Source organism: Gossypium hirsutum, chromosome D10 (assembly GCF_007990345.1).
Source record: "Gossypium hirsutum isolate 1008001.06 chromosome D10, Gossypium_hirsutum_v2.1, whole genome shotgun sequence".
NCBI lineage: Eukaryota > Viridiplantae > Streptophyta > Magnoliopsida > Malvales > Malvaceae > Gossypium > Gossypium hirsutum.
Window position 1 is genome coordinate 51,180,784 of NC_053446.1, and position 20,917 is coordinate 51,201,700.

Genomic DNA, 20,917 nt, shown 5'->3' on the forward strand with positions numbered 1-20,917 from the left:
TTCAAACTTAGTTATGCTCTGAGGAAGAGTCCATATTTTTAAGCGGTGGATCTTGTATATAAACTATTTCAGCAGATTGCGAATTATAATGCAGCAAATGTAACTTTTTAGTAATGAAGGTGTGATTGATCCGAATTATTTTAAATTGTATAAATTCATATAAGAAAATTTATTATTAAGAATTTTATGAAATTATATATTATTATTAAATTATATGTAATAATAATTATTTTAAATTATACAAATTCATATAAGATAATTTATTAGTTATAATTATTTTAAATTTTATTAAATCATATATTTTAATTAAAATATATTTAATATTAATTATTTCAAATTATCTTTTATAATATCATATATTATGATTTGAGTAAATTCATATAAGATAATCAATTATTAAGAATTTTATTAAATTATATATTTTAATTAAAATATATTAAATAATAATTATGTTTAAATATGATTAAATTATTTATTTTTGATAATAAATAATCTTATTAAAATTTAAATAACAATAACAATAATCATTTACCAAAACAAATTTATGCTAAGGGTATTCTGGTCATTTTAGTTTTCTCCATTATGCTATTACACCTCTATTACATTCAACCAAACACAGTTTTACTATTACGCCTCTATTCCATTACATTCAACCAAACAGTTGATTTGCTATTACACCTCTATTCCATTACACCTCTAATCCAATACACCTCTAATCCAATACAGCGAACCAAACGTGCTCTTAGTTTTTATAGTTTGAGATTATTTTATTGTTAAAATTTTAATTTTAAATCTAGGCACTTATTAGTTTGATAGGACATTTGAGTAATTTAAAATCAACACTTTGATTTAGCTTAAATGCCTTGGTTATTAACACTCGCGAATCTTTGCTCCTCGTCTGGACCTTAGTCTCTGTAAGGGACTAATTGAAACCACTCACTTCTTTCTAAAAGTCACAGATCTCCTTCTCCCAAAGATAGTGTATCCGCTTAGCGGATGCTTTTGAAAGACACTCGCTTTTTAGGTACCAATACTCTTTAAGTGTGAACATTCTTTGAAGACCACTAAGCCCCATGTGAGCATAACAATCTCAATTGCCATAACAAAACACATTGTGCACGTATTCTCTAATGGCAAACCCTCTATATTAGCCTGTCATATCACACTAGCCGACAAAAGGATCTTTCCTACAAATAACCTCTCTAGGTGAATTGACCTCCTTAACATCACTACTACCTCCTCCTCATATTCTATCTTGTTGTACACCGTATCAACAAATGGAATCATGAAAAACAAGGTTTGATTGTAACACCCCTTACCCGAGACTGTTGCCGGAGTCGAGCACGAGGCATTACTTAACTTAACTTACTAGTTTGGAGCATAAAAATTTGCTTTTTAAAAAAAAATTAATTCACTTACGTTCATTCAATATGTCCCTAAAAAGGAATCTCGAGACCCTAAATCATGCAATAGAAACAGTTCGAGTCCAAACCGGGAACATTAATAATTTTTCAAATACTAAAACAAATTAAAACAATTCATTTCATTATTCACAATAAAACTGTCCACCTGCGCAACAGTCACTAATTTAATTATAACTCAAGTTACAAAAATCGAAATTTAGATCCGTAAATTTTCCCTGAAACAAGGCTCATATATATTCTTACCATAAAATTTTCAGAATTTTTAGTTTAACCAATTAGTACAGTTTGTTCTTTAAATTCTCCCATATTTCACTATTTGACAGCTCTGACCCCTCTTCACTAAAAATTAATTATCGCATTGTACAGAATTCAGATAATATTCTTGTTTATTTCTATTGAAAATAGACTCACTAAGGAATCTATACATATAAATTATAACTCCCAATTATCTCTGTAAAATTTTTAATTATTTTCTAAAGTCAGAACAGGGGATTTCAAAAGCTATTTTGACCCTGTCTCACTAAAATTAAAATATCTAAAAATATACAACTCTTTTGCTTACTCTATTTCTTTCATGTGAAAATAGACTCATTCATATTTAATTTCATATCTCAATCAACTTCTAATTCAATTTCCACCATTTTTAGTGATTTTTCAAAATCACATCAATGCTGCTGTCTAAAAACTGTTCCATTGCAAATTTTTGCTCTTTTATAATTTCTTTGCATTAACTATCATTTAAGCATACACAATACCAAAACACATTCTTATGTAGCCAATTCAATAATTAATCATTATCGAATATTTACTTGCTACTTCTTAGCCATATCATAAGAATACACACAACCTGACCAACTCCCTATACATGCCATATAAATCAAAAAGATGTTTAACAAAATCTACCGGAGTAAATCTGGATAGTGTGATCGTTGATGTAAATCTGATCCTCTGAAAATATATATATACGTCAATCTACAATAAACAATAAACACACACAAGTAAGCTTACAGAAAGCTTAGTAAGTTCATAGGCTCATAATAAAATCTTACCAAAATTTCACTAACAACATTAATAAACAAATAAAAATTCAACATTTCCTACCAACCACAATCTCAAACAATGAATCTATCTAATCGAGCTCAATATCAGATGTCAACTTCTATTCCGACATTTAGCTTCAATTGCACTTACAAATACTTGTCAAATTAAGGATCGTCTTACGGAATTGAGTACATCGTTTGCCCGGTGCCACAATTTGCTTGAATATTTCACAAGGCTATAACTCAGTATGGTTTTCTTCACGGAAATACCATACCTACTTTTCACAACTCAGTATGGTTTTCTTCATTGAAATACCATACCTACTTTTCACAACTCAGTATGGTTTTCTTCACTAGAAAGCCATACCTACATTACACACTTTGCCATGGATCCACCATGGACTTATTCGTCAATTCATCACTGGTTACCGAACGTATGCACTCAATCCTGCATATCCTTTAATTTGAACTAACAATCTCATTTTATTCTCATTTTTACCATAATCATAATTCAACAACAATATACAAATTGATACATTATATCATTCTCACATTAACAGTTAATCATAAAAGTTCAACCGTATGAACTTACCTGAGCCAATTCGTAGAAGTTGTAAAAGTTCAGAAACTAGTTCGATACTTCCTCTTTTCTGCGTTTATCTTTGGATTCTCGATCTATAATATAAATTTTTCCATTCATTAGCATATAATTCAATACTAATTTACTTCACAATTTATGCCTTTCAATTTTTGAAATTACACTTTTACCCCTAAAATTTACAATTTTTACAATTTGGTCCCTACTCAATTAACCCTTCAATTGATCTAATTTTTCTCAATTAACACCTTATCCAACCATTTTAGACTACTATAAAGCCTTTGATATTCATAATTTCAGTACAAAACCCCAATTCCTAACTCTTTCACAATTAGGTCTTAAAAATCATTTTATGCTAAAATCACTTAATAAAATCATAATATAATGAAATTAAAACTTCAAATATATATTAATTCATCATAAAATTCCAGAACTTATTCATAGTAACTTACAAAATCACCCATGGAATCAAAAACTAATGAATTCAATAGTTGAACCTAGTTGTAAAAGTCACAAAACATAAAAATTTCAAAGAAAAAGCAAGAATTGAACTCACATGGCATAAAAATATGAGAAAACAACTTGTTTCAGACCTCCTATGGCGTTTTTCTGATAAATTATGAAGAAATCTCTAGATTTTTCACTTTTATCTTTGTTTTATATATTTAATTTGTAAAATTTCTAATTTTGCCCTTGTTTCTCCTTACTTTCTTGCTGATTTTTCTTGCCCAACCGTCCAGCCCATATAATTTGGGCCTAATTGCCTTTTAAATCCCTCCTTATTAGTCACTTAAGCTATTTAATCACAATTTAACAAATTTTGCACTATTTTCAATTTAGTTCTTTTTAATTAATTGACTATCCAAACGTTAAAATTTTCGTTAGAAAATTTTATACTAACTCAATGACACTCCATAAATATTTATAAAAATATTTATGGCTTGGTTTATGAACTCGAGGTCTCGATACCTCATTTTAGACCCAATTTGCCTATTAAATTCTTTTTAAATCACAAAATTCAATAAATCACAAAATTCACTAATTCAAAAATTCTTCTAAATTCACACTTGACCCATAATTATTAGTTTATTAAATTTTAAGACTCATTGGTCGGATTTAGTGATCTCGAATCACTGTTTTTGACACCACTGGAAATTAGACTGTTACATTGATAATAAGCAAATTCAACATGGGGTGAAATAAAGTTTCATATGAATAGTCTTAGTTTAGTTGACATTGTTATTGATGCAATAATCGGGAAGATGTGAATTTAAATGCGTATAAAATGAGTTTGAGAAAAGATTTAGGATTACACATTGATGTTGATGAAGTGTAAAATTTAGTCATGGCATTTGTAATTGTTAGCAATAGAGGGTCAGTTAATTGGCAGATTATACTTATGTCCTGCTGGGGCTTCAATATCTTAATTATAATTTATTTAAATAAATGAAAATATTTCGGTCAAGTATTGGACACGTGTTATTTTCTGTAATTTATTTATTTTATTTTAGGAAGAAAGCCCGTATCCTTCCTTATCCATCGGAAATAAACTGGGCCAACCCATTTGATTATTTCAAATCCCCAAAACCCTAACAAACTTTTTCACCTTCCTTATAAAAAGCCGCCTCCACCTTTCCCCTCAAAACTCCTCGATTTTTCCATTTCACAGAAGCCGGAAAACAGCAATGGTGTCTTTGAAGCTGCAGAAGCGGCTTGCCGCTAGCGTCCTCAAGTGCGGTCGCGGCAAGGTCTGGCTCGATCCTAATGAAATCAACGAAATCTCCATGGCCAACTCCAGTATGTTTACTTTCGCCCTATTTAATTCATTTTCCACTAATAGAATCCTAATCTCTTAGTCACAATGGTGTAGTAGTTTGTAGATCCTTGCAGTTATTGTTCTTCATAGATTGGTTAGGGTTTGCTAGATTCCTCGGAAAGCTTATAGAAAGAAATGATTGATTTTAGATCTAATTCTACTTATTCTTAGTTACGAGCTTGGTATTACTTTCTTCGGCTATTTATTTACGTCGAATTTCGGAGTTTAGTCCATTTCTGTTCCAATTAGTCTTAAATTGAATTGGTTGCAATTTTGGCGTTTTACCGTGTTCTCTGTCTTGCTGGCAAGCAGCTTCATGATTGTCTATTCCATGTAAATCAAGCTGTTAGCTGTTTTTTCTTCCTGGGTTTCTATTACTTTGTTTATATGATTTGGTCACTGTTTGCAGGGCAGAACGTTAGGAAACTTGTGAAGGATGGGTTCATCATCAGGAAGCCTACTAAGATTCACTCCCGCTCTCGCGCACGTAGGATGAAGGAGGCCAAGAGAAAGGGAAGACACTCTGGATATGGTATGATTAATATGCTATTTAGTAGCCTGTATTTAGCGTTTTGGATTGGTGATTGGTTTTCCTTGTTCCTTGAATTTTACTGTAAGCAAGGCATAATTCTAAAAGCTTTCAGGTAAGAGGAAGGGTACCAGGGAGGCAAGGTTGCCAACAAAGATTCTTTGGATGAGGAGAATGCGGGTACTGAGGCGATTGCTTCGTAAGTACAGGGAGTCCAAGAAGATTGACAAGCACATTTACCATGACATGTATATGAAGGTCAAGGGTAATGTGTTTAAGAACAAGCGTGTCTTGATGGAGAGTATCCACAAATCTAAGGCTGAGAAGGCGAGAGAGAAGACCATTGCTGATCAGTTTGAGGCCAAGCGTGCTAAGAACAAGGCCAGCAGGGAGAGAAAGTTGGCCAGAAGAGAGGAACGCCTTGCACAGGTAACTTAAACATTCTTCTTGATTCATACATTGATTTTGTGATGGGAAAAATAACCTTATGTCCTGAATGTTTGAAGTTTGATGTCGTGTTCATTGTGTTGTTGCTTTCCTGTTTTCCGGCATGGAAATGATCTTGCACCAAACTTTTTTCTTGATGAAAGAATTGGCAAAAACCATCCATATTTGAACTTGGCAGCTTTGACAGGCCAAGCTATATATTGATGTCTCTTACTGCTGCCGATGTTGATGTCACTTAATGCATCACCAAAAACACTGCATGATTTTCGTACCATATCTAGAAGATTGACTAGGCTTTTTTAAATACTGGTCTGGCCGGTTCAACTAGTTTAAGTGTGAACCAATCCGTCTGGTGGTTCAATCACATAAGTTAAACCTGGAAATTTATAGAACGGGCCAGAATCAACTTAGCATGATGATATCTGCTTCTTCTACTTTGTTATTTGTGATTTAATATTGATTTCTTGATGATACAGGGACCTGGTGTGAAGGCAATACCCACAGCGGCACCCCAACAAGCCGAGTAAGATGCATGATGATTTTCTTGCTCTATCTTATGTTATTCGGACTTTTTACTTTCCTTGAAAGTGTACCTTTCAAACACTTATCCACAACAACATAACATGCAGTTATGATCTTTTAAATATATAAAAAAAACCCTCAGAATATTCATAGATTTTATCTGTGTAAACAGGGTCTAAATTTGGATTTTTTTGACATTTGCAGGGGAGTTAAGAAGACGAAGAAGTGAATAAATAAGGAAGATGGCTAGACTTCATATGTTAATGGCTTTTGTTTTCTTTATAGGAGTTTGTTTGCGAAACTCTGGTTCCATTTATGTTGACACATATAACTATAAATTAGGGAATTTTGGAAGCCCGGGTGCTGTTTTATTTAATCAGGATGCTTATGATATTGAGTGTATTATTATTATTCAATTACGATGCATGTGGTATGAATTAGAAAATATAGCTCGTAAAATTTGCTTGTAAAATGTCGTATATACGCGGTTTAAGTCTTGGTGACAGTATTTACATAAGGTTGAATTCATCAAATTCACGTTATTGACTTATCAAATCAAGAATGTATAATGTTGTGGTGGTTAGCATGAATTTACAAAAATAAAATTTGAATATTTTATGAAAATAATCAATTGAATTGAATTAATTTTGGTCATTGTTTTTTTTTAATATATTTAATTTTATTGAGAGTTTTACTATTTTAATTTTTATTTGCTTCACAGTATATCACATTATCATTTCCTTCTTCGGTTTATTGGATGTATATTTAATATTTCATTAATTAAAATCTAATTAATTGATAATGAAACTTTCAAATATCTTTTAATTTATATTTGATTGAAATAACATTAATTTCGCACTAATTCTTAACTTGGCCTGAGTCTTTTGTGGCTTTACACCATTACGACTTTTATCTTTCAGGCAATACTTCTGGACCGTAACGCTGTAAACGCATTCTCCAAGCTTGACGCTTGTTTTTGGGAGTATACTATCTAATAGAAAAGTCCAACTCTTCCTAAATTTTTGTTTGATAAAAATATACTTTGTCAAGGTGGAAATTGCTGACAATTTGTTGCTTTGCGAGGGGTGAAGTATACAATCCCTTGTCAGCGTTCTATGTTTGAAATATCTGTAGCCTCGCCATTTCTTGCTGGGTGGATCACTCGAGTGTTTCCGCCGACCTCAAAGCTAACTGGGATACAAGTAACGGCTGCCGGTTAGAACTTGCTAGATCACTCTGCACCACCTTCCCTACCAGAGTCCCCGGGCAGCAGTCATTGGCGAGTCGGGAATCTTCGTTTCTCACCGACCACATTAATAGCCTCATTGAAAGTTTTACCACCCGTATTAACGTATTCTAGAAATCACAAAGGCATTGGGTTATGCGACTTATCATGACTAGACACATTACTCATTAATTAAAAAATTTCGAATTTCGCACTCTTTCACCGAAACCAATAATTTAGTGCGAATAAAATGTATGACACAATCCTTCTCCCAATGAGCTATGAATGCGCATAAGGTGTGCAACTGGTCCTCATCTCATTTGGATAATGCAAACTATACCCTTTCCTTACGGAAGGTCATTTTATAATCTTCCCTTTTGATTGGGGGATAATTGTTGTACATAACTTGTCAAGAGAGATTTCACCTGTCATGATTAAGGTCATTTTACCTACTATAATAACTTGTCAACCATGGCCTTTGCTAGCATGTAACATGCTTGATACGTGGAGCCTCTCCAATCTATCCCATCTATACATATGTCAAGCCTCCTCTATGCATAAATAACACGTAAGACTATCAAATCCATTCAAGCATAAACGCGACTTAATTACCATATACACTAATTAAATCACTACTTCTATCTTGACCTAAAGAAACAAACCAGGATAAGACCTACATGCATTGAAACTTGAATATCATATATGACCAACCTATCTATGAATACCCCTCTATTGTTAAAGGAGAACTCCTCATGCCAAAATTTTGCCACCCATTATAGTGGCTCTTTGCACGACCATCCTCTCATTAATATGTGAATCACCATTCATTTCCTTTTCTTACATCTTTGCTTCAAAAAAAAAATCTTTTTCAAAAGTTTAACCCATCGCTTAATATCAATCAACATTTCATTTCCATGGAAGTTTTTTATGCTTACTTTCCATCAATTTTGTACTATTAAGAAAAATCTAATTAAAATTGTAAGAATAAACTTTTTTATTAAGAGATTGTTACATTCTTTTTTTTAAATATTTATATTACAGAGTGAATATTCGTTAAAATAAAAAATTTGATATATTTTAGTATTCATTAGGAATGAAATTTTATTTCGCTTATACTTTTTATATCTATAGATATAACCTCTAAAAAGATACGTAAATATGTGTGATCTTTTATTTTTTATTTTATAACAAAAATACAAATCATTTTGTGTTTTCTCAGTTAATATATTTTATTTTGTTAATTTTTGAATTAAAAAAATGAACATAATATCAAATATTGACCGGAAATATTAAACCAGTGTTGAAATAAGTCGTCTTGCTTCCATCTCCTTGTCTAAAAGTTCCACTTTGGCCCTCTCACCCAATCAAAAAAAAAAAAAATTGCTTCCATTAAATAAAAATCAAAGGAAAAATTGAATTCAAAGAAACCAATTCAAATCCTATTCTCTCGCTTTCTTCTCAAGTCTTTTATTCCACTTCCATCTTTAATTCATTTGATCCAACGAAAAGGAATTCGATCTTTAATTTATCCATCAATTTCATGGAGTCGGAGCAGTCGATGCTTGTAGGTGGAGCCCGGTACTACCAGATGCAATCGGAGCCGTTATCATCCACGATATCATCGTCCGCTGAGTCAACTCGGATTTTCGACGAGTTACCAAAAGCTACCATCGTCTCTGTCTCCAGACCCGATGCCGGGGATATCAGCCCCATGCTCTTATCTTACACCATCGAATTCCGATACAAACAAGCAAGTTCTTTTTTCAATCAAATTTTTCTACAATTATTTTCAATAGTTTAAATTCCAATTACATGTTTTGCCCTTACCTTCTTTTCTTTCCTGTTCATACTAATTTCTTCATTTTGATTCTTCAGTTTAAGTGGCGGTTAATGAAGAAAGCTTCGCAGGTTTTTTACTTGCATTTTGCCTTGAAGAGACGGTTGTTTATTGAAGAAATTCACGAGAAGCAAGAGCAGGTGTGTACATTAAGAAACGACTACGTTTGTTTGTGTTTTGCTAGTTAATAGCTCTTTGCTTCGGAGAAAAAAAGTTTAGGATTTGAATGTGGTTTTCACGCTGAATATTATTACATTAAAGGTTAAAGAATGGCTTCAAAATCTAGGAATAGGAGAACATGCGCCGGTTGTGCAAGATGATGATGAACCGGATGATGATGCTCTTCTTTTACAGCAAGATGAAAGTGTTAAAAACAGGTGTTTGTTATCACAACTTTTCCTAGAAAATAAAAGAAAATTTAACTCCCAGCACTTATGAGTGCCTTCTTTTCTATATTTATAATCAGGGATGTTCCATCAAGTGCTGCTCTTCCAGTTATTAGACCAGCCTTGGGAAAGCAGTCTTCAATGTCCGACAGAGCAAAGGTTGCTATGCAAGAATATTTGAATCATTTTCTTGGAAATATGGATATTGTTAACTCTAGAGAGGTATGCATTTCCAAATATGCTTATACCCTGATGCATTTGTGGCAACCATTCTTTCATTTTACATTTATCTTTATTCTTCATAGGCATTAGACCTTCCCTTAATAGACTCTACTCTGCCTAGAAAATATACCATGTAATGACCTCGTGTGTTTGTGTTGACAAAATGGATAACCAAATTAAACTTAGCTTTCCTTTTTTCGTGCAACAATCATGAAGTAGATGAAGCCTCCTAACTGCTGTTTCAGTAAACTGTCAGTTGACAAAATGGACTATGTAGCTATAGCCAGAGTTCTTAGTTCATCTGTCTCTGATTTACACTTAGAATTTGGAATGTGGTTGCTAACTACCATTTGTTGAAAGTTTTGAGTTTCGTTGCTTTATTTCAGTGTTGTTAAGGGCAAGGTGCAGTCTAGGCATTAGACCGATTATATTGCTTTTGGCATAAGGCACAAAAAAATTAGCTTGCCCGAGTAAAGTAAGATGCAATATGTGTATGTGTATGTGTACGTGTACGTGTACATGTGTGTATGCATATATATAAAAAAAGCTTAATATTGTAATTCTGACAATACTTTAAAGAGCCGAACATACAAAATTTCTTTTTCTTTCATTGGTCAATATGCATGATTTCCTATGGTCTCTTGCATGTTCTTGAATATTCAAACATTGAAAAGTAAGGAGTTTGTTATTTCCCCCTTTTATACTATTACAGGTACAGCTAATGAAAAATTTTAAAATTAAAGATATTAAAGAGAACTTCAACCAGAAAAGCCTCTTATTTTTTCCCCTGTTGTCTTACCAAAAATAAAGCATACCTAGGTATGTCAGCTGTGTGCCCGATCAAATGTGTCTCGCCTGAAATAAAGGACTTTTGTGTGCTAAGGCACAACATTTTGGCACCCACTTTATGCCCCTCTTTATTGTTTGTGTCAGTATCTCTCTCAATTTTCTTGTAGGTTTGCAAGTTTTTGGAGGTTTCAAAGTTGTCATTTTCTCCAGAGTATGGTCCTAAGCTGAAGGAAGACTATGTAATGGCAAAGCATCTACCAAAACTTGCCAAGGATGATGACTCTGATAAATGCTGTGCATGCCACTGGTTCAATTGCTGTAATGACAACTGGCAAAAGGTAATGCGATCTCATTTTTTGAAATCTTGGTTTATATTCAACTTAAAATGCACTTGTTTCAAAACATGCATTACACGTGCATGAGGTGCAGCAAGCGCTAATTGCCTTTCCTCTGTCTAAATATTCCTTTGATAGGAGGTAAACTGGTATGTCAGTGTGAAAGTTTTGTGCTTAAGCTAGATATATCACTCAGTCTGCTGTGCTTTCTGCTTAGTGATGTAGAATATGTATAGGAATCTCCTAATGTTTCTTAATGGGTGTGATGCATTAAATTCAAATAAGATAATATGATTTGAGAAGAGGGTTTCGAGGATGGGTTAATTGTTCTCGTATATTGATTATGCTTGAGAGCATTGGCACTGTTGTATATTACCTTGCTAAGATGTTCAGATTTGTGCCTTAATCCTGCCATATAACAACCGTCAGGTTGGACCATAAAGTCACACTCCTTTGGTATCATTTTGGCATTTTCAAAATTTAGCTTATTCAATTGTCCATCTTTTTTCCGTTCTTATGTCTAATAATTATTTTACAGGTGTGGGCTGTACTGAAACCTGGATTCTTGGCCTTGCTAGCAGATCCGCTCGATACTAAACCTTTAGATATAATTGTTTTCGATGTATTACCTGCCTTGGCTGGTAACACTGAGGGCCGAGCATCATTAGCAGCTGAAGTAAAGGAACGTAATCCTTTACGCCATGCTTTTAAGGTCAGTAGAGTACTTGCTGTTCACTTGGTGGAAAGTTTTTCCTGCCAATGGGCATGTTAATATATTTAACATTTTAGTAGTTATGTGTAAATTTAAGACACTGTTTTTCATAATCAATAACCTTTTATTGTTATTAACATTTTCTTGTTGTGAATTGTGATTTGGATAAAGATCCCTCACAACAACAAAAAAAAATTCTTCGCTTAGAAATCCTATCGTGCTATTCTGCCATCCTAGGATATACTTAATCCTAAAATTCTAATCATTAACCTTTAGTGACATCACATTAAGCATCAATCATTTAGTATCGAGATGTTTGTGGGTTTTTTGCATTGAAGATTATCTTGAGGGTGTAAGTTTTTCTCCTCTACAAATTAAAAATGAACTATTTATCCCTATAATGGTGGGATAAGGTGTATCTCTGATGAATATATCTAGAGAAGTCACTTTCTAACAGATAATTGGAAACTTCAAAAGGTCACATGTGGTAGCCGGAGCGTAAGGTTAAGAACTAAAAGTAGTGGTAAAGCTAAAGATTGGGTTGCTGCAATTAATGATGCCGGGCTTAGGCCCCCTGAGGGCTGGTGTCATCCTCATCGCTTTGGCTCTTTTGCTCCTCAAAGGGGTTTGACAGAAGATGGTAGTCAGGCTCAATGGTTTGTGGATGGTAGGGCAGCTTTTGATGCTATAGCTTCATCAATTGAGGATGCTAAATCAGAGGTCTGTCCTTTTACTCTTGCAGGTTGACATGAGTTGTAGTCAAAATGATTTCTTTAGCATACCAAAACCTATTGTATGATCCTAAAATTTATGCAGATATTTATTTGTGGCTGGTGGCTTTGCCCAGAATTGTATCTACGCCGTCCTTTTCACGAGCAGGCATCCTCCCGGCTTGATGCTTTGCTGGAAGCCAAAGCTAAGCAAGGGGTTCAGGTATCATAATCTTCCATTTATTTATGTATTTATCAAAAGGTCATTTGTTACTAAGAAGTCAATCCAAACCTTTTTCTTTTGTAAATTAAAATGGACATATTATCTTGATGGCTGTTTATTTGAATTACGACTCCTATACCAAGTTGCATGTGTGTTAACCATGTGTTACTTCTTTTCTTCCATTAACTTTTGTCTGTCAGTGAGCTCATTCAGCGTTTGATAGTTGAAGACTTTTGATTTCATTTAGAGCCCCTTTAAATTTTACAAACCTGATTTAATTTTACATGTTCAATTTTGTTCTTTTAAAACAAAGTAATATCTTCTTGTACTATATAGATCTATGTACAATCCTAGTATGAAGATGTTGAATGTTTAGCTTATTACTTTTTTAATTATTAACTTAATAATATGTCTTTGGCTGCAGATATACATCCTTCTCTACAAAGAACTTGCTCTTGCTTTGAAAATCAATAGCGTCTATAGCAAGAGAAAGCTTCTTAGCATTCATGAGAATGTGAGGGTATTGCGTTATCCTGACCACTTCTCTACCGGTGTCTATCTATGGTATGGATTAATTGGAAAATCGAGTGTGTACATAAATTCAAGTTGTGAAAACATTAATATATCGGATTTTTTTTAGAATCTAATATGTGTTTCTTTTACCTACAGGTCCCACCATGAAAAACTAGTGATTGTTGATTACCAAATTTGTTTTATTGGTGGACTTGATTTATGCTTTGGTCGCTATGACACACATGAACACAAGGTGGGAGATAATCCTCCCTCAGTATGGCCTGGAAAAGACTACTATAATCCAAGGTAAGCTTTATTTTGAGCAAAGATTCATTTTGGCCTTTCATGAATATCGAATGTTATTGGTTATTTTATACTTGGTTTATACACCATTCTATTGGTGCTGTTATACCATGGAAGACATCATTACAAGTATATGGTTGGATATTTTTGGCTAATTTTTCACACTATCGTAACTTAGAAATGGCTACCTGCCTCTACTTAAAGTATCTACCACTAGCAAGGTTTTCGGTTTATGCCGCAACAGATGTTCCCCAACAGTTTGCTGAATTTTTTGGTTCAAATGGGGTTACTTTTAAAGATTGTTCAAGTAGATCATGACTTCCAAAACCTCCAATAGTTTGTAACCACCTATTTTATCCCCTATCCCCTTCTTCCCAATAATATTCTTCAAAAGAAAAGGTTAAATATTCAAGGAAATGAGTAATTATGAGCTGATGTGTAGCTGTTTCAGTCTAACTGATTTTCAATCCCATTTTCATCAGGGAATCTGAACCAAATTCATGGGAAGATACAGTGAAAGACGAGTTGGATCGAGGAAAATATCCTCGAATGCCTTGGCATGACGTACATTGTGCACTTTGGGGACCATCTTGTCGAGATGTAGCACGACATTTTGTTCAGCGGTGGAACTATGCCAAGGTTATATTTATGTAGAATTATTGTAGTGAACAATAGAAATTGCAATACTTTGTTACTTAACAAAGTTATGCTGAATTTATTTATTTATTTATATATATAGAGAAATAAAGCTCCATATGAGGAAGCAATTCCACTACTTATGCCTCAGCAACATATGGTGATTCCACATTATATGGGAAGAAGCAAGGAGATTGAGTTTGAGAGTAAGAATGTTGAAGAAAATAAGAAAGGCATCAAAAGACGGGATTCCTTTTCTTCTGGATCATCTTTACAAGACATTCCTCTACTTTTGTCTCAAGAGGCCAAGGAGTTGGATAGCTGTACTTTGTCTCCAAAATCAAATGGGTTGGACACTACTGCCAGTAAAAGTGTTTCTTTTGCTTTTGGAAAGTCCAAAATAGAACCAGCAGTTGCAGACACACCTATGAAAGGCTTTGTTGATGACCTTCGCTCCTCGGATCTTTATAATGAAAAATCTTCGGATGTAAAATGGCAGCCTGAAGCTGAACTTTCAGACTCAGATTGGTGGGAAAGGCAAGAACGGGCTGCTCAAGGTGGTTTTGTCGATGAAGCTGGACAGGTTGGACCGCGAACTTCATGTCGGTGTCAGGTTGGTTGTATTCTCATCGAGACTTTTAAGAAGTTTTGCATCTGCCTCATAGTATTTGTTTGCTTTTCTATATTTTGGATATCTCAATTTCATTGTCTTATTTCCCAACTAGTCCTATGCACTATATGGGTGAAAAATTAAAAATAATATAAAAAATTACTCAACTAATTATTATTATTTTAAAAAAATCATGATTGTTGATAAAAATATTTATATATATAAAAAGTTATTGATATAAAAAAATTGAATGAAAAAGTAGGGTGGTTTTTTATTTCCTTTTAAAATTAAATTACTTATTTAACCTTATCATTGTATTACTTTTCTAATAAAACTTTGTTTTATTTGGCTTTTCCCTAACTGAGTTGCTGGTTTAATCGTGATACCAATCTCAGAGATTTTAAATTAGTATAGATAGATGCACATAGTATTTCATTGAATTTCATGTCGTATACTTTAATAAGCAGCATATTCCTGTCACAAGAGAAGAAAAAATATAATGAATTTTTTCATTTGAAGAGACTTTCGGCTTATAAGAAGCATCAATCATTGTTGATATATGATTTTCAGATTATAAGGAGTGTCAGTCAGTGGTCCGCTGGAACCAGCCAAATAGAAGAGAGCATTCACTGTGCTTATTGCTCCCTCATTGACAAAGCAGAACACTTTGTTTATATAGAGGTATATGCTGATATTTTAATTTCTTTACTGCAGTTCACTAGGAATCTACTGATTTGACGGCTTATTTTCCTTACTGTTGTTCCATATTTGCACGACCTTTCCCAGAACCAGTTTTTCATATCAGGCCTCTCAGGAGATGAAATTATTCGGAATCGTGTCTTAGAAGCATTATACCGGCGTATTATGCGAGCATACAATGACAAGAAGTGTTTTAGGGTTATTATTGTCATACCCCTGCTTCCTGGTTTCCAGGTTTTCAGTTTTGGCCGATACTCTTTTAATTTGAAGATTATATAATTGAATTATGTTTGAACTCATTTTATTACTTAACAGGGAGGTCTTGATGATGCTGGTGCAGCATCTGTGAGAGCCATAATGCATTGGCAGTATCGTACCATTTGCAGAGGACAGAATTCAATACTGCATAATCTTTATGATCTTCTTGGACCTAAAGCTCATGATTACATATCTTTCTATGGTCTTAGAGCACACGGTAAACTTTTTGATGGCGGTCCTGTGGCTACCAGTCCGGTATGTTTTTATCTTCAACTATCATTTGCCAGTTCTGCTTAATTCTTTTTACAGGCATATCATGTCATAGCAACTTAACAATGAAAGTTCAAAATGTATCATAATCATGTTTGCTGATTTATTTGTTGCCTTCCATTTCCTCAGGTATATGTGCATAGTAAAGTTATGATAATTGATGACCGTGCTGCCTTAATTGGATCTGCTAATATTAACGATAGAAGTTTACTCGGCTCAAGAGATTCAGAGGTATCTCAATATTCTGTAATGTTTTTAAATGTTTAAGCTAGTTGGGTGTTGAAATGTTAATGGAGATAAATGACAAAATATAGTGTAATGGAGATAACAGTTCGCTTGAAATTTGGTATTAACATATTTAAAGGGGATCAGTAATAGAGCAGGTAAAATCTAAAACATGAAGTTGCGGTATGTCTTTTTATATTTGATAAAAGAGTGATGGTTTATGGGAAATGGAACACTTCTGCATTTATTGTCCCCAACTGGGATATAACATATCTGTATCACTTCTTCAACAAGATTAATGTCACGATTAATGTTTCAGATTGGCGTGCTTATTGAAGACAAAGAATTTGTTGATTCATGGATGGGAGGAAATCCTTGGAAGGCTGGAAAATTTGCTTTGAGCCTTCGCCTTGCATTGTGGTCCGAAAATCTTGGTCTTCACCGAGGAGAGGTTTGTGAGCCATCATTCAATGTTTCATTATTTTACATTCAAGATTATGCTCATTGAATTGGTCTCGGGGATCAGTCATATATATTTTATAGTATCTTGTATCATTCAGCTGATCAACACGTTGGTCCTTTTCCTTTTCATGCTCCTCAGATAAATCAAATAATCGACCCCATTATCGATTCGAGTTACAAAGATATATGGGTTGGGACTGCAAAGGTAAGAACCGGAATTCCATTAATTTTCAATACTTTTTCATTTTATATTCTTAAATGTTCCAATTAAAAGAAATCAAAGAATTTCTGGTGGTTATGAAAATCAGCCAGGTAAGTAGGGTTAGCCAGCCTAATGAGACTAGATGGCTCACATGGTTTTAATGTGGATTACAAGCTCCGAATAACAAACAAGGAATCATTTATGTCACAGATGAATACGACAATCTACCAGGATGTGTTCTCCTGTGTCCCGAGTGATCTCATACATTCCCGGTATGACTACATCTCTTTCTTATGAACCTTAATTCTTTTTGTTTTCGGCTAATCCTAATGACACGAATGGCATGTACCATAAAATGCAGGCTTGCGCTCCGACAAAGCATTGTGTATTGGAAAGAAAGACTCGGTCACACTACAATCGATTTAGGAATAGCCCCTACAAAATTAGAATCATATCACAACGGAGAGGTTAAACAAGTAGACCCCATGGAAAGATTAAAATCGGTAAGAGGACATCTTGTTTCGTTCCCCTTGGATTTCATGTGCAAAGAAGATTTACGACCTGTATTTAATGAGAGTGAATATTATGCATCTCCCCAAGTTTTTCATTGAGTGAGGGAGAGGTTATACAAAAAGCCTCAAATTCTTTTTTCTTACTATACAGAAGACAGACGAAAAAGAGAGACTGATTATACATTTGTAAAACCTCCTTAAGGAAATATGCATCTCAATCATTCTTTGTGTAAAAAGTCTTAACTACCAAACAATGCCTAATTGAACCAAAGCTTTCCTCTACATACCTGTTCATGGCTTCGTTGTAATTTTTCAAGTTGAGCCGGATATGAGACTAGTTTGTTATTTACTTTTTATTTTAATCTCAAAATAGAAACAAATCCTTCCTATTTGTCTTTCACATTAAGATTTGAGGAAATCAAACTAAACCATGTTTTTTTTTTATTGTGGATAAAGCTGTTCGGGGTGGGTTCAACTTTGAATATTTACAAGTCTATCCATTTACAAGAGTAAAATTTCAATAATCCATAAATATAAAAAAAAAAATTTAAAAAGCCAATAAGTTGATCCACTTTCTCTAGTGATTGATTTATTTTTGAAGGATTAAAATTTCAAACGTTTTACACCAAAATTGTTAAAATTAGACTTGGGAAAGGGCTTTCACTTTATCCATTCTAATAAAGATTAATGTCAAGCTGAATGCAACTTTATAAAACCATAAAAAAATCGACCACTGTATCTATCCACCTTCTGTATAAATTTTCTTTTGGTTAGTATTAACACTTTAGTTAGCAGTAAATTGGTTATAGGGTTACAATCAAGCGTCTTGCTCTATGCTCCCAATATTCCCACGGCAGCCATGTGTTTGGTGGCTTTGTTGTGGCTAAAAAACATACATTTCTTTAATACACATCATTGCTTAGTTGATCTTTTTATTCCTTTAACCAAGCTTTCGTATTCAAAGTTCTATATCCCTAACTGCTCCTTCTCAGCCATTTCCATTAAACAAAATATCTTTTCTTTTTAGTTGTAAAATATTTATAGATATTTAAATTTGAGATAAGAAAAAGATATTATTTATTAAAGACAATGGCAGGCGTGAAATCGATTATAAAAATTTATATTTAAGTCTTCAATTAAGATTAATCTTAATTCAATAATTGAATAACCTATGCTTCTAACCCTCGGAAAAACAGTAACAGTATTCTTTAATCTTTTATGTTAAATTGCTTCTGAAATGTCCAAGCTACCCATTTCCTGTGCATTATTCAGCAACCAAACCAATGGCACTTTTGTCCTTTTCGGAGCCTACCCATGTTGGTATCAAAATTTACATTACGTACGTACCAATAAGAGTTGCAATAGTTTGACACAATAATAAAAATGGAGTATAAGCAACTTCACTGCTTGATATCATCCCCAAGGATCATCAGTCAAGTTCCGATAAAGTGACTAGAGATTCTTGCCATCGACATTGGTGTTACAAAGGAACTGTGAGATTTCAATCATATAGCTGACAGATTTATTGATCCAATATAACATATATATATACACTTAGTTTGATCATTTTCTTTTCTTTGAAGTATATAGAAGAAGAGATGATGTTTTTCCCATCGTTTCTCGATGGATTGGCGAGGACGGTTTCAATGAAGAAAGGGAAGAATACTTGTAGTACGGAGGATGATATCGGACGAGAAGTGGCGGAAACCTTGGCCAAGGATGCCAAGAAGAACGATTTGATGTTGAGTTCCTCTGCTACTTTTAAGTCCAACAAATCAAACAAATTTGCCTCAATCTGTTCCAAGAGAGGACAAAAGGGAATCAGCCAAGATTGTACAATAGTCTGGGAGGTATCTTAAAACTCATTCCTTGCGATGTTATGATCGTTATTTTACGATTTCAGTTATTTTCACCATTGATATTCAATGTTCATACTTAGTTGTTTTTTGATTCTTGATGTAGGAATTTGGATGCCAAGAGGACATGACTTTCTGTGGTATTTTTGATGGTCATGGTCCATGGGGTCATATTATAGCCAAAAGGGTCAAACAATCAGTGCCTCCTTCTTTGCTTTGCAACTGGCAAAAGGCCCTTGCCTTAACCTCACTTGGCCAAGAACTCAACACCGAACCGAACCGAAGTACTCGTAATCATCAGTTTGATATTTGGAAACAATCTTGCTTGAAAACATATGCTGACATTGATCAAGAGCTTAAACACCACCCTGGGATTGATTCATTCCATAGTGGAACAACAGCTTTGACAATCATTAAACAGGTAGATGTTAAATTTCCGGCTTCATTTACGATTTTCCGAAGGTTCGAGTAGAATTTTTTATTGATGTGTTGATGATTAGGGTGAACATCTTGTTATAGCAAATGTTGGTGATTCAAGGGCAGTGTTAGCAACCATATCAGATGATGGCAATTTGATCCCATTTCAGCTCACTATTGATTTCAAGCCTAACATTCCCGGTTAGAACTCTGCATATTTCTCCCTATATGTAAATTATGGGTAGTTTATTGATTAATAATGATGAATGTAACAGAGGAAGCTGAAAGAATAAGACAGTCACAAGGGAGAGTGAGCTGTTTAAGAGATGAACCAGGGGTTTACCGGGTGTGGATGCCAAAAGGGGACGCCCCAGGGCTAGCAGTTTCAAGAGCCATTGGTGACCACTGTGTGAAAGAGTTTGGGCTAATTTCAGTGCCTGATGTGACACAAAGGAATATCACAAACAAAGACCAGTTTGTCATTTTAGCAACAGATGGGGTAAAATAAATCCCTTTTGGTTTATGCCTTTGTCGCTGCGATTAGATTAATTTAATGTTGTGGTGGTGATTATTAGGTGTGGGATGTTATATCCTATGAAGAAGCAGTGGAGATTGTTTGTTCCACAGATGATAGGGAGAAGTCAGCGAAAAGGTTGGTCCAATGTGCGATGAGAGCATGGAGATCTAAGAAAAGAGGGATAGCAATGGATGATATTTCAGCCATTTGCCTCTTCTTTCACCCGAAGCTGTTTCAAGAGGTCAACCCCTTCAAGGCCTCCAAATAGAAGCTTGCTTAACTGCTAGGTTTTGCTTTGCTTCTTGCCATTGGCTATCTGTTTTTGGTGATTCAATAGACCCATTTCAGTACTGCTGAATATATGATAGAATGTAATTCTGCAAACCCCTTCAGATACTTTGACTTCAACACATAAAATGCCATAGAAAAAATGAAAAAATTGAAGCATACTACTGCCAAACAGAATAAAGAATCCCAAAAAGTTCCATTTTCTTTCCAAACAAACCATTACAGATTTGACAGTAGAGAGACAAAAGATTGATTCACGAGTTGAACCAGATAACATAAAACCAATTTAACCAACGATTTATCATTTAATATACAAGCAGGGTATTGGTATTTG

General features: G+C 34.0%; 3 protein-coding genes across 7 annotated transcripts; all 3 read left to right on the forward strand.

The window, feature by feature from the left end:
• The first annotated feature begins 4,584 nt into the window (after positions 1-4,584).
• On the forward strand, positions 4,585-6,792 carry LOC107896649 (60S ribosomal protein L19-2). Its single transcript, XM_016821869.2, has 5 exons — positions 4,585-4,859; positions 5,288-5,410; positions 5,523-5,836; positions 6,331-6,377; positions 6,581-6,792. The coding sequence occupies exons 1-5, from the start codon at positions 4,748-4,750 to the stop codon at positions 6,603-6,605; spliced, it is 621 nt and encodes a 206-aa protein (XP_016677358.2). The 5' UTR covers positions 4,585-4,747; the 3' UTR covers positions 6,606-6,792.
• A 2,110-nt stretch (positions 6,793-8,902) lies between these two features.
• On the forward strand, positions 8,903-17,787 carry LOC121222258 (phospholipase D zeta 1). 4 transcript variants are annotated; one of them, XM_041102508.1, is made up of 20 exons: positions 8,903-9,351; positions 9,477-9,578; positions 9,700-9,815; positions 9,905-10,046; positions 11,003-11,173; positions 11,709-11,882; positions 12,360-12,602; positions 12,699-12,815; positions 13,240-13,379; positions 13,485-13,634; positions 14,114-14,270; positions 14,371-14,880; positions 15,448-15,558; positions 15,664-15,810; positions 15,892-16,089; positions 16,234-16,335; positions 16,649-16,780; positions 16,931-16,996; positions 17,204-17,265; positions 17,355-17,787. In XM_041102508.1, exons 1-20 carry the CDS (start codon positions 9,142-9,144, stop codon positions 17,602-17,604), a joined length of 3,300 nt encoding a protein of 1,099 aa, XP_040958442.1. In that variant the 5' UTR covers positions 8,903-9,141; the 3' UTR covers positions 17,605-17,787. The 4 variants fall into 4 exon arrangements, with proteins under 4 accessions (XP_040958442.1, XP_040958443.1, XP_040958444.1 ...); XM_041102509.1 differs by lacking the exon at positions 17,355-17,787 and having other exon boundaries at positions 17,100-17,241; XM_041102510.1 differs by lacking the exon at positions 8,903-9,351 and having other exon boundaries at positions 9,472-9,578; positions 9,725-9,815.
• Positions 17,788-18,862: 1,075 nt separating this feature from the next.
• LOC121222259 (probable protein phosphatase 2C 41) lies at positions 18,863-20,691 on the forward strand. 2 transcript variants are annotated; one of them, XM_041102513.1, is made up of 6 exons: positions 18,863-18,998; positions 19,096-19,355; positions 19,468-19,782; positions 19,862-19,979; positions 20,054-20,277; positions 20,354-20,691. In XM_041102513.1, exons 2-6 carry the CDS (start codon positions 19,104-19,106, stop codon positions 20,561-20,563), a joined length of 1,119 nt encoding a protein of 372 aa, XP_040958447.1. In that variant the 5' UTR covers positions 18,863-18,998; positions 19,096-19,103; the 3' UTR covers positions 20,564-20,691. The 2 variants fall into 2 exon arrangements, with proteins under 2 accessions (XP_040958447.1, XP_040958446.1); XM_041102512.1 differs by having other exon boundaries at positions 18,865-18,998; positions 19,089-19,355.
• The last annotated feature ends 226 nt before the right edge of the window (positions 20,692-20,917 follow it).

What these genes read in the sequence shown, in the direction of transcription:
- LOC121222259 (XM_041102513.1), top strand. Translation starts at nt 19,104, where the DNA reads ATGATGTTTTTCCCATCGTTTCTCGATGGATTGGCGAGGACGGTTTCA. An exon ending in TTTCAAGCCTAACATTCCCG is followed by an intron (nt 19,980 to 20,053) that starts GTTAGAACTCTG and finishes TGAATGTAACAG; the next exon opens with AGGAAGCTGAAAGAATAAGA. An exon ending in TCATTTTAGCAACAGATGGG is followed by an intron (nt 20,278 to 20,353) that starts GTAAAATAAATC and finishes GGTGATTATTAG; the next exon opens with GTGTGGGATGTTATATCCTA.
- LOC121222258 (XM_041102508.1), top strand. Translation starts at nt 9,142, where the DNA reads ATGGAGTCGGAGCAGTCGATGCTTGTAGGTGGAGCCCGGTACTACCAG. An exon ending in TTGAGGATGCTAAATCAGAG is followed by an intron (nt 12,603 to 12,698) that starts GTCTGTCCTTTT and finishes AAATTTATGCAG; the next exon opens with ATATTTATTTGTGGCTGGTG. An exon ending in AAGCTAAGCAAGGGGTTCAG is followed by an intron (nt 12,816 to 13,239) that starts GTATCATAATCT and finishes CTTTGGCTGCAG; the next exon opens with ATATACATCCTTCTCTACAA.
- LOC107896649 (XM_016821869.2), top strand. Translation starts at nt 4,748, where the DNA reads ATGGTGTCTTTGAAGCTGCAGAAGCGGCTTGCCGCTAGCGTCCTCAAG. An exon ending in AATCTCCATGGCCAACTCCA is followed by an intron (nt 4,860 to 5,287) that starts GTATGTTTACTT and finishes CACTGTTTGCAG; the next exon opens with GGCAGAACGTTAGGAAACTT. An exon ending in GAGAGGAACGCCTTGCACAG is followed by an intron (nt 5,837 to 6,330) that starts GTAACTTAAACA and finishes TTGATGATACAG; the next exon opens with GGACCTGGTGTGAAGGCAAT.